The sequence below is a fragment of the Microchirus variegatus genome, assembly GCF_963457635.1.
Source record: "Microchirus variegatus genome assembly, chromosome: 12".
NCBI lineage: Eukaryota > Metazoa > Chordata > Actinopteri > Pleuronectiformes > Soleidae > Microchirus > Microchirus variegatus.
In genome coordinates this window covers 18,299,685-18,313,035 of record NC_139813.1, presented here as the reverse complement: position 1 = coordinate 18,313,035, position 13,351 = coordinate 18,299,685, and the positions used below count along the sequence as shown (strand labels likewise).

Below are 13,351 nucleotides of genomic sequence, written 5' to 3'. Positions count from 1 at the left end.
TAGATTTTTGAACGTCTCAAACATTCCCTGTTCTCCAACAATGCTTGTAATTCAGCCCTCAAAAAACACAGTTTCACACACGGGCAAGTATCTACACCACTCACTGCATGAAAAGAACATTAATCAAACCAGAGACAAACACTTTTTAGTGCAGCTGACAGTTGAATGATCACATACAAAATAAATGATCACGTCACCACAATCTTCCTTATTATAAATAATATAATTATTTTTGGTATCTGTTTTACCATGTTTGTTCTTATATTGTGAATTGTATTTGCCTGTTTTACTTGATATTCTTGTATATTTCATATAATTATTGATTAATTCCTTTACCTTTTAATTGTTGATTACTGAGCAGTGTGCACTATGTGCATGCTTGCTCATGTAGTGATAATAAATTTGATTTTGTATGGTGTATTGTAAATGTTGGGACAGTGATAGCTGAGTAATGGAACTACCTCTTCCTATCTAAGTTGTTGATATAGTACAGAATTTTTTTCTAGAACTGACCAAAAAAAGCATTATTTTGGAAATGAGATGGTGAGAGGCAACAGAGCAACTGGTGGTCTGTCTACATCGGTAACCTTACATCACGTGACTCAACTCGCCATCCACCCATCGTTTCCTGAATACATCCTGACTTGTGATGCATATAATTCCAGGTATTTTTTAAATTAATTCATGACATTTTAGCAAGCATTCAATGTTGATTTACGTAACTGTCGAAGAATTACAACTGAGCAGAAAGTGGCTTATAACTGATGGTCGAAGATTACTGACAACAAACATTATTATAATGGTAAGAACCGACGATATAACGACGGCAATCTTTTGCTAATGTGCTCCAAAGTTTGTATACATACTCATATTGAAAGCTCGTCTCTTGTCAACTGTCCCTTCATCATGAAATCAACTTGTTTTTTGGAACAATGACAAAGCTAGCAGCGGCTAATGTTGGCTAACAACAGCTAGCCTGCTCCGAAGTTAAACGGTTCTTAATACAGCTAACTCGGCGACATAAAGTTGCGTTTGCATACGAGTAGATTCTCACCTTGTGCGTGTATAGGCAGGTACACGTTTCGTTATACAGTATATAGTCGATTCTTCTGTATAACTATAATTAGCTACTAATAGTAGTTGCCTCTGTGGAGCATAGATGTATCATAGGACTGGATAGAGCACCGCCCCCTCTGACTTGAAGATATTTCTTCCAGTGGCCACTCGTGGTACTTCAACAAAATATACTCAAATATACCCAAAAAGCAATTTTCCAATTGAACACAATAGTAAAAAAAAAACACGCATGTAAAACGGTTCACAGAACACCTGGATATATGGACATAGAGTCTTCCCAAATGCCTTAAAAGTACCAGAAAATTCCAAGTAGGTGACGTCACAGCTGTGTGCGAGCACGTCAAAGCGCGGCCATGTCCCGTCACGGGGACGGCGCTACTGTCAGGCAACCGCACGATATGAAGACTTTATGAGAAATGTGAATAAATAGAGGCGATGTGGTGTTTGTCGTTTCACAAGTTATTGATAAATGTGATGAACACATGAATCAGAGCTGAAGAAAAAACATGCTGAGTGAAAGAATCTGGCGTTATAAAACTACTGTTTTATTATCATTATATTAATATAATATCATGTAATACTGATATTACTATAATAATGTACACACTGTATTTTTCGTAGGGTTTTTTTTCAGTTTACAGCTACTTTGATTATTATCATACTGTATGTATCCGTGAAATGACGAGCTGAGGCAGATGAACATTTTAAAAATCCATTACAAATATATTAAATACTACATTTAGCATTATAAACAATACCATGAATCAAAACATTTTAAATAAAATGCTTTAATCGCACAGTAAACACTGACAGCAGCTGTAACTACGTCATTTCCATCATCCCTCTGACACTTCATGAACGCGCCGAGCAAGTAGAGAACGCGGACGGCTCGTTCACACAGCCGAGAGGCATTATGGGTGCCGCACAACCCGGAAATAAACACACTTGCGGCACAAACTTACGTTTCTTGTCAGAAAACACGGTCAAAGTGAAGTGGTGATCGTTACACACTGAGCGCACTGACTTGTACGTGACACACCGACCATTTACAGGTAACAAAAACGTGATTATTTGTATTTATTTATCGATAGGGGTGTCATAGTCTCGGCAGAGTAGCAGTTTAAAGTGCGTTGCCAAGCAACAAACATCATTGTCACATGATCAGATGTCCTTTATTACTACATGGATTTGCCCTATAGCTGGTTGATGCCTGGCATTCATTCAGACACCATTTGACGTCCAGACAGACGAGAGAGCAACTGAACAACTCAACCTCCACAAAGTTGATGCTGACTACAGTGAGGCCCCCTGGGCAGCCAAAGTGGAGACCCTTTATGTCAGCAAGGAAAGGAGTCAGAAACCAGTTCCAAACCGCAGATTTTCTTTTACTCCCCCACACCCACCCTTTCTTTCTCGCCTTCCTTCAGTCCATCCAAAAAGAAAAAAAAAACTTCAACCACACATAAGGGTCTTCTGTTTCGTGCAGTAACCACTCACAAACAGAAGAGGTCTGTGTTGCACTGTCCTTGTTTTTTTTCTGAGTAACGGTTAGATTCAGACTGAGGTCAGGAGGAGATGCCACGTTTTTAGGCTGAGATCAGTGGCGAGCTGCAGGACCTGACTCATGGACACATCAGCAGGGAAAATGGTCACTGCTCAGCAGAGCACTTTTCATGAGGTGTTGAAGCAAACATGTGCGGTTAGTGAGACTATTACTACTACCTCATCTAACATTTTATAATGCAAACAAGTGTTTTAAAGCCAATGTTTCAACCAATAATGTATGTATGTCCTAGACCTGCCAGACAATATAAAACACATTTCAGCTACTGCTGATACCACACGGATAGGGGAGAGAGAATAAGAGCACATATATACAGATCACACATAGTGCAATACATTATTTAATCCTGTGTGTATTACCTTATCATCTGCAACTACCAATCCAGGAGGAAGCAAAATAAATGGGTAAAAAGCATGAAAGCTGTGTGGAGGACAAGTGTGTCGCTGTCGATGTCACATAGTTAACAAATGTGTTATTCCAGAGCTCAGTCCACAGCATTTCCGTATTTATTTCATTGGCATTTAAGACACTGCTGATTTCAGGGCACCAATCTTTACCACAGGCTAGTTGTTGAAAAAATATTTTTGTATTTCAGTACTGCTGTGCTAGTTTACCCTTTAGCGATTGGTGATGGTGCAAAAAAAAAACCTCTTTGTCGTGTGTGTCTGCTTTTACCCTGGAAGTGTCCAGTCCTGAAACCCCGCTTGTTGTTTTAATGAGATATTTGAAACAAGACAGTTATTAGATTCTCTCTACTTGTAAAATGTATATGTTGCTGAAAATGTGCCAACAATACAAAGGTTTAACATTAAAATTTGACTGAAATGGAGGACCTACTACAAAAAGACAATATACGTGAAGTATTTAACAATATTAAATTGATAATCAGCCCATATAACTGACTCCTAACCCAGTATCACACGAGTAAGTGAATCTCATCTCCTTTGTGGTCAGCATTGAATAAACCAAGTATACCACCCTTTGCCCTGTGGCTGCAGCATCTAAGTAGTTGCTCCCACTCAAACATGTCACTTTTATTCATGTTCAATATCAGATGGTCGCTCCCCGAGCCTAGGGCACCAGCAGATGCGGCGGCGTAACAACTCCCATACAAATTTGTTTGTGATTTATACCTTCATTACAGCCCCCCGATCATTGCCATACACACAAAATAAAGATCTGTTCTAAAAATTAAAAAATAAACGTTTTATTTCAAAATACTTTGCAAAATCATCGACCCTGTGTTACAGTGGCTGCAGTCCTCCAGTTCTAACTGAGTTGTGATTTCTTCTTCACCTGCATCCAGGTACCTAATGCACCATCATGGTCCATGGTGTTCACTCAGATGTACCAGGCTGTTTCATCTATTCCCCTCTAATTGTGAACATCATTTACAAAGCTGACATCATGTGCCATTAGAGAAATTAGTAAACGAGACCATTAACTGCCACAGAAAATGTTTACTGATGTTATAAATCAAGTGAGAAGTAGACTAAATTGCCCATCTATTTGTGTTATTTTTGCAACCACTGGTTGGATAACTTGGGTGCACTGGGTGGATAACTTTCTGGACTTTACTTTTCAAACCAAAAGACGTGTCACTTTCAGTCGATGATATGAATGGGAAGCAAAGACAGTCAGCGTCCTGCTGATAATCCCTTCTAAACTGTTGGGGCAGCTGTGGCCTAGTGGTTAGGGCTTCGAGCTCGAGACCGGAAGGTAGCCGGTTCAATCCCCGACCTGTCCGCAGCTGAAGTGCTGTTGAGCAAGGCACTGGCCTCTATTGACCTGAGAACAGAAATATCATCAGTGACCTTCATTCAAACACTAGGTGGCGCAATGGGGAACAAATGTTTACTGCTGTCCTTGGTGCTGAACACATTCATTTCACTGTAGCTGTGCAGTGCACTCGCTGTGTGTTATATACGTCTATCCATCAGGTGAACTTGAAGAATGAAGACCAACTGTAAATCACTGAGGACAACACAAGTGTCCAGCTGCATCATTACAATGTCCTTCATTTATACTGAAGTACAATTCAATGGCAAATGCCTGACACCTTAAAGTTACACACATATGATGAATTGGACAGTCAGAAATAAGGATATATGGAAGGTTTTTGCTCCCACTACTGTTATTTCCACGTCCATTGTTTCAGCATGGGCGCATAACAGTATTATTATTACCTGAGCCCTTCACGTCACTGCTTTTATGAGATAATGGCAAGCGCGTCAACCAATTAAGGTGACAAATCTTGCACAAAATGTTTCACTGGTGTGATTTAAAAATAAATAAATAAAAAAAATAGTTATTTGTGACATAGATGCTCTCTCTCTCTTATCATTCGAGCTCTGATCGCATGTATCAACATTTGCCAAATGTACATATAGTCAGATGTGGTGAATACTGTAGAGAAGGCGACGGCTGCGTGGGTGAATAGCGGTGGTGGTGGTGGTGGGGGGGTCTTCATGTTCACGTTTCGAGTTGAGAGAGAGAGAGAGGAGAGAGAGAGAGAGACTCAAACGCTACAGGCGAGGACCACGCGCTACAGAAGACGGACGGAGGCGCGCGACATGTCTCAAAGATCCAGGTAAGTTTTGATGTTAAAGACATGTTTTTTGTGTTTTAAAACATACTTGTGCTGCTTCAATCTACATCTTTGTCATTATTATTAGCATCATCATTTTTGTAATAATGTGAATAATAATCGGTGCTTCACAGGGACAGATACAGTATTTACCAAGGGCGCAGTCTGATCCTTGCGTAGAATTCAAATGGGATTAAAGATGTGTTGTTGTTTTTTTTCTCTCGGCTTCAACTGAAACTGTCTTAAGTCAGATCGTGAAGGGGTGCGCGTACGTGTGTGTGTGTGAGAGAGAGAGAGAGAGAGAGAGGGAACATGACGAGCCCTTGCAGACTGGAGTCCGAACCCCAAACACGTCCCCGGCGCTGTCCGCGGTGCTGAAATATGATTTCTACCTCCTTTTCTCCTCGGCCTAAGAAGCCCAGTACACCGAGCCTCTGTGTCTCTGTCTCTCCAGAGCGCGGTTTTTATTTGGAAAGCAACGGTTGTTTGTGGCATTTTGTCGCTTCAAAGGCAACCGTTACAGTTTTGCTTTGCCCAGTGGACAGGACAGTAAGTGCCTTGCTCAAAGGCTCACAATTCGATGGTGTAGCTGATAAGAGAGGCATGAGGCCAGCTGAAGGAATGTATAACAGGGCGTCGATAGGACTGGAGGCATGTGTGTGTGTGGGTGTGTGCGTAGAAGAATAGAAGGATGTGAGAGTTGTTCTCTGTATGTTTTATTATTTAAGTTTACTTCTCGATAAGGACTAAATGTGTTGCTGTTTCAGGTATAGTTGTAAAACAATGCGTAGAAAACAATGAATGGTGTAAAGCACAAAATAGAAAAAAAAAAAAATGATGTATGAAGAAAAATCTAAGCGTGCGTGTTCAAATAACTCTGGACATTCAGCACATCTGGCGTCGCTTCTCACATTTTGTTCCCCTTTTCCCCCCCTGCAGGTGCGCGTGGACATGCCTCAGGTGTCACGCTCACAGATCATGGTCGCTGCACTGACAGACAGCAGATAGTATGCCAGCACAGTTGGCACGGCTCACGCGATGTGGCACAACATGGCACGCGTAAAGATGGGTCTCTTCGCTCTCCTGTGTCTCCCCACGCTTTTCCTCCGCGTCCTCGTGTTCACCCACAGCAGCAGCAGCAGCGTCAATGAGCGCTCGGTGATCCCTCGCGCCGTGTCACGCTCCGTGGCTCGCATGGACGGAGACGTGATCATCGGCGCGCTTTTCTCTGTCCACCACCAGCCGTCTGCGGAGAAAGTGGCCGAACGGAAGTGCGGGGACGTCCGCGAGCAGTATGGCATCCAAAGGGTCGAGGCCATGTTCCACACGCTGGACCGGATCAACACCGACCCGTACCTGCTTCCCAACATCAGCCTGGGCTGTGAGATCCGGGACTCGTGCTGGCACTCCTCTGTGGCCCTGGAGCAGAGCATCGAGTTCATCCGGGACTCTCTCATTTCCATCCGCGACGACAAGGACGGCTCCAAATGGTGCATTGACGGCACGCCGTCCAACCAGCCTCCACCCACCAAGAAACCCATCGCCGGAGTGATCGGGCCGGGATCCAGCTCTGTGGCCATCCAGGTGCAGAATCTGCTGCAGCTCTTCAACATCCCGCAGATCGCGTACTCTGCCACCAGCATCGATCTGAGTGACAAGACCCTGTTCAAGTACTTCCTGAGGGTCGTGCCCTCAGACACGCTCCAGGCCCGGGCCATGCTGGACATCGTCAAGCGATACAACTGGACCTACGTGTCTGCTGTGCACACTGAGGGTGAGAGTCCATCACTGAACTCATCTCAACCATCATCATATATCTGTCTCAGTTCATCTGACAGACTTCAAACATGTCATGTGACTCACTGAGGGAACCAGTGTGTGCAGTGCAAACTTCAATGTTATTTGGATATAAAATGTAAAGAGATATCAGTAGACACACTCTTAGAAATAAGGGTTCCGAAAGGGTTGTTCTACAAGGGCTGAGGTTCTACCTGGAACCATTTGCTTCTGAAAAACCCTTTCCCGAAGAAAGGGTTTTTCAAGGGTTCTTGGTAACACTAATGGTTCCAGTAAGAACCATTTTGATCCAAAGAACCCTTTAAAACCCCTTTCCTGAATAAAGGGTTTACATCATTGTCAGCATAGTTTGTGTCGTCTTATGTATGAATACCTGCATCCATCTTCATTAGAATATTAATGCTGTTGTTAGGAGGTGAGTTATTGTGTAGAAATACCTTTGAGACCCACTCAACCCTTGCATCATCACTTGTGTGTGTGTGTGCATTACCAGATGCCCTGCACTTGGGTAAAGTAGTAGTACGTAGATTGCATTTTTAATTAACATCAGGTGTCCGTTGTTGTTCCTTGGCACTTTTTTGTGCTTTGATATGTACACTCTTAGAAATAAAAGTGCTAAGTAAAACCATATAAGGTTCTTCGGCTTGTCCTCATAGGAGAACCCTTTTTGGCTCCAGGTAGAACCTTTTTTAAAGGTTTCACCAAGAACCCTTTTAAAACCCTTTATTCAGGAAAGGGGGTTTAAAGGGTTCTCTGGATCAAAATGGTTCTTACTGGAACCATTAGTGTTACCAAGAACCCTTGAAAAAACCTTTTTCAGAGGCAAATGTTCCAGGTAGAACCTCAGCCCTTGTAGAAGGACACTTTTTGGAACCCTTTTTTCTAAGAGTGTAGAAGTGACGCTGCTCGGATGTTGTTCGAGTTGATATCTCGCCAACTACACAAAGGATTAACAATTACAGAGGGTTTTCATTTAGAAATGTTAAATTATGCTTGATTCACAAGGATGACGCTTTTGTCGCGTATCACAAACTCATATTATTAACATCTATTAAACTCGTGCTGATGCATTTACCATTTATTCACAATCAAACATTCCGCTCCTGTAAAGAAGAAATAAACAGGCAACATTTTTCCAGACTGTGCTAAGTGAATCGTTTATGAGAGATTTAAAGTTTGGGATAGTAATAATGAATTTCATCCCTAAAATAAATTACAGGCGTATATAAATTAAAAAGCATATCTTATCTTTTCTTTTTTTTAGCAGTTAAGGTGGCGGCAGGAGGAAACAAACAAGATATGAGTAGACAGAGTAATTACTGTAAAGTCAATCATGGCCATGGTTTTTCATTTAAGTCAGTGTGAAACTCAGTGGCTTGCACAGAAACAGTGACTGCCATAATACCCAGCATCCCCATCGAGCTGCAGACTCAGAGGGAGTGCAAAACGTCTTTGGAATGTCTTATTATATATCGTCCAGTTTTTGGAGGAAAACACTGGTGACACAGGCAGATGGAGACAGCTGTAGTACCTGGAGGCATAACTAGGTGGCGTCAGCTGTCTGACCTTCACCATACCTGCAGGAAGATCCACTGAGAGTGAAGTCATAATTCAGGAGTAATCAAAGAGCAGCCTAGGGAAGGATACATTTGATTGCATGCAGCATCATGTATAAAGTAAGTTAAAAAGTAAAAAATAATAATAAACATGAGCACATAAAGTGCCATTTATCCCCCTCTTTCTCTGTAAATGCAAACCTATGTAAATGTGGTCAGGAGGCATTTTTAATATCTGAGTCTTCATTTTGAAATCTCCTTGACGCAGAGCAGCGCCCTGACCTTTAACAACTCATATTCAAATCCACGTGTTTGTTTCTCCGCTCTATCTTTAGTAATCTCTGAAACAGTGGTCACGACTGGCTTGAGCTCATGAGTTTTCCCTCTCCACCGCATTAGACAAGTTATAAATGCAGCCTGTTGCCCGTAGCAACGGCGAGGGCTGTGAAATTGCATAAATTACCTGTCTCGATTATCATCAGTCTGATAGGAATACTCAAAGCTGGGGTTGTGTTTTTTTTTTTTTTTTCTTCTCCCTGTGGTCATTGTCAGCTAATGCACCCACTGCCCACCTGTCTCACACTCTGCATGGAGAGAATGGAATAATTGGATATCATTATGTCCATTATGAGTGAGAGAATGAAATGAGGCAAATAAAAATACCATTAAAGGACCAGTGGAGAGCTAAAACACGGGCCCTTGCCTTCTACAGCTGCTGTAGCCTCTTGTCATGACAACTGCAAATCAAATGTTGTGACTAGTTCCTCTTAATTTCCCTCTTTCTACATGCACACAACGTTTAAGCATGCACCAGCGATTGGATTGTCTTGTGTAATCCGGCTGTCATGCTAAAGAGCTGAGGGCTCCATCAACAATCCTGGACCGTGACACATTAGACGACCAAAGCGGTCCACGTGGACGTCGAAGATTTAGACTCCAAACGGCTTAACCAGGGTATCTTGATTGGGATGCTTAAGCGAGGATAGCCATCTTTCTATCTATTCACCGCTATTTGGCTGTGATTGCAATCAGCTGACAGTAAACTCTCTGACACGGAAAATATCACAACCGGAGTATTATCCTTCTCCACAAAGGCTCATTTGTGAAAATGGGATTACTCGACGGTGGAACAAAATTCATTACACAAGGAAAGATGTTTGGTCGTAAAATTCCAACAAAGACTGAGAGTAGATTTTTTGTTCTGACACAATAACACCCCCGTATATTATACAATTATAAATAAAAATTATATACTTATAGATGTCATTTTTGAAGCAAGAAAGATGGAAAAGGAAAATTAAGTAACAGAAATAGACATTGAAAACACATACACATCTTCCCATACACCATTATGCTTAAGCCAGCGGCATCAAATTCATTTTAGTTCAGCACAATTTGATCTCAAGTGGGTCGGACCAGTAAAATAATACTATAATAACCTATAAACAACAGGAACTCTGAATCTCTTTTTCTTTGTTTTACATTTAAGTATCTTTTTACAAAACCTGTGTAATTTGAACAATATTATGCCTAAATTGACCATTTGCATGTGTGTATTATTACAACCTACAGCTCACAGTGGATCTATAAAAGCACAAACATTTACTCACAGGTATCTGGAACTGAAAACTATAGTATTTCACATTAGGATTAGCTTCTAATGGTAATGTGAAATTTTTATAAATTCATCCTGTGGGCCGAATTTGGCCCTCTGGTGGGCCGGTTCTGGCCTGCGGGCCATATGTTTGACACCCTTTCTAACCCTTCCGTAAAAAATACAATTTGTTTCTGAGAGGCCACCATGCCAAGTCCTGCAAACCAGTCTTGATAAGAGAGCATCTGGCTTTTTACATGCTACCTGAAATCACAGCAGTTCGACTGAATTCTGAAATCAAAAGTTTGGGGTCACTTATGTCCTTATTTTTTAAGGAAAAGCATGTTTTTTTCAATGAATATAACAGTAAATGAATCAGAAATACACTCTATACATTGTTAATGTGGTAAAAGACTATTCTAGCTGCAAATATCTGTTTTTTAATGGAATATGTACATAGGTGTATAGAGGCCCATTTCCAGCAACCATCTCTCCAGTGTTCTAATGGTACATTGTCTTTGCTAATCGCGTTAGAAGGCTATTGGATGATTAGAAAACCCTTGAAAACCCTTTTGATTAATAAAAGTGTGAGTATTAATGGAAAACACCCAAAAATTGCATAGGTGACCCCAAACTTTTGAACGTTAGTGTATCTGCGCACCTCGATCAAACAAGCTAGAAGAAAATAGATGATTGATTCATTTCTAATCGTCTGTTTTCCTCGTGACTTACAGGGAACTATGGGGAGAGCGGCATGGAGGCCTTCAAGGAGCTGGCCTCTCAGGAAGGCTTGTGTATCGCCCACTCAGACAAGATCTACAGTAACGCCGGGGAGAAGCACTTTGATCGCCTTTTGAGGAAACTTCGGGAACGTTTGCCCAAAGCTCGCGTGGTGGTGTGTTTCTGCGAAGGCATGACCGTCCGAAGTCTCCTGATGGCCATGAGGCGACTGGGCGTGTTTGGAGAATTCCTCCTCGTGGGCAGGTACGTTTGGTTTGAACACCTCCTTTTTTCTTTTTTTTTATTGACAGCTGAAAGCGTCTCTTTGAATGGCGAGAAATTTGCGGTGCTGTAAGGCTGCGAGGCGCTCCGTGTTGTCCTCCTGATGTTCAAATCACCATGGAAACCAAGAAGAATTAGACCACATAAGAGTAGAACTGAATGAATAATTGGTATTTCTTTAGAAAGGGAAAACAATCAAAAATGTGCATATAAAAATCATGCTGAGTCAGTATTATCCACTGTTTTGTTTGGATAATCACTCCATCTCTTTGTCTTTACATTACACTATGTCTTCTTTCTGTCTGTCAGAGTCAATGGAGAGTGACAGTGACTGACTGTGGCAAACATCTTAGTCATTAGGAAAAAGGGCAAGTAGAGTCTTGTCACACACTTATACAGTGGTGCATTACATTATAGAAATAGCCCTCGAGGAGCGTTCACAGTTGTCAGGAGACGCGGCGACCCTGATGCCAACTTTCAGTTCATTCATGCAACGACGCCCCCTCACCCTCCATCATTTCACAGACGAATGAGGTCTTTGGCACCAGTCTGTTGTCGAGCAGTTGTCAGCTGTATTTTCTACACGAGGGGGGGTGGGGGGGGGGGGGTGCGACATTAATAAGACAGCTAAGGATGACAGAGGCTTGTAGCCTTAGCTAAGCAGTCATTAGAGATTTGCTGAACGCTGCACGGGCGTAGCTCAAATACTCACCCATCATCCCCCCTGACAGGAAGAACCTCAGAGACAAACTGCAGCGTCACCGCTCGTCCTCACGTTCAAAGATTTACATCTGAACCCTTTCCACATTATAAAGATGCACGACTATGATGTGACACATTAGTGCACGGTGTTAACTGCGTTTTATTGGACCTTCTTAAAACTGTAGTGCATAACATCCAAGTCAAATCACACAATGCTGATTAAGCCGATCAGCTCCACACACAACTCTCTCTCTCTCTGTGTGTTTCTCAGCACTGTGGTGGGTTATTTTTTTCTCATGTTACCACACAGGAAGTGACTCATTTTACATCACGACTGATGGAAGCAAGACAGAAGCTTAGAATAGCTTAAATTAGTTAAATAGCTATATTAATAATAATAAGTAAGGCTGCTTTTCGTCTACGTTAACACACACAACGTGTTTCCATGTCACCATGAAAAAGTGACGTGACGTTTTGTTTATGTGAAGCGGCACCAGAGTCCAGGCACCGTTTACCAGTTAGCTCTGTTAGCTGCGTTAGCTGCGTTAGCTCCTTTAACTCCGTTAGCGCGCCTACAGTCGGACGGGAGCGGTCTGTTTATGGAACGAAAAGAGCAGCGCTACAAATAACCAGCGTGCTTGTGTACTGCGTATGTGTGCCACTGTTTTTAAAATTTAGCGTTACTACGTAAACATGACGTCACACGCGTCTTTTTCATCGTCATGGAAACGTGTCATGGGTTAATGTGCATTGCACGTTAGCGTGCCCAGCACTATTAAAAAGATTTGTTCAGTACTTCCTACACGACCAAAGGCACAGACTCGTGGAAGGGGTTCTCGCTGCTTTCGGCAAAGCTGTTGCTAAATACACAAATGTTGTGCTTTTTCCATGCTAAATGTTGGAGATTAACGCATTTTTTCAGGATTTTTAAGTCTTTTTAACTGATCTACATTTCAGTTTGATTCTCGTGTCGGACGTCGCGCTCATGACTCTTCCAGTGATGGCTCTCTCTGACCAATCAGTGGCCGGCAGTCTGACGACGTCACATATAGTATCGGCTCAGCTCTCTTGGAACCTCACAAGAGCTGGTACTAAAAAGAAGTACCAGGCAGCAGGTACTCTCGCTATATGGAAAAACAAAAGAAAACACGTGCCAAGTCGAGCCGTGCCGGGACCGTGTAGTGGAAAAGCATCATTTGAGTATGGCTACAAGCACAGAGGAGCACCCGCAAAAAAGTTTCACAAGTGGAGTCTATTGCTAATAATTAAAAAGGAGTATTTTGGGATAAATGCTTATTGTACCTTCATAGAGGACGAGCGAGGGTGGGGCAAGATCATCAAGGCGTACGTTATGTAAAGGAAGTTTTTTTTTGGTAATTACTCAAAATTCTTTATGAGGGCGGCAGTGATTCTGCCCTGGAGCTTTAAAGTCTATTTAGTGGCATTATTATGATGCATATGGAGGATGCTTT

At 42.1% G+C, this 13,351-nt stretch overlaps 1 protein-coding gene across 1 annotated transcript in view; it reads left to right on the top strand.

Annotated features, from left to right (window-relative positions):
- Positions 1-6,266: 6,266 nt before the first annotated feature.
- Positions 6,267-13,351, top strand: part of grm1a (glutamate receptor, metabotropic 1a) — a gene marked incomplete at both ends in the record, with an annotated part of 28,471 nt that continues 21,386 nt past the window's right edge. Inside the window, 2 exons of the mRNA XM_083899095.1 lie at positions 6,267-7,002; positions 10,910-11,159. Of these exons, the coding sequence (XP_083755221.1) occupies positions 6,267-7,002; positions 10,910-11,159 (986 nt within the window). The remainder of the gene's footprint in view (positions 7,003-10,909; positions 11,160-13,351) is intronic.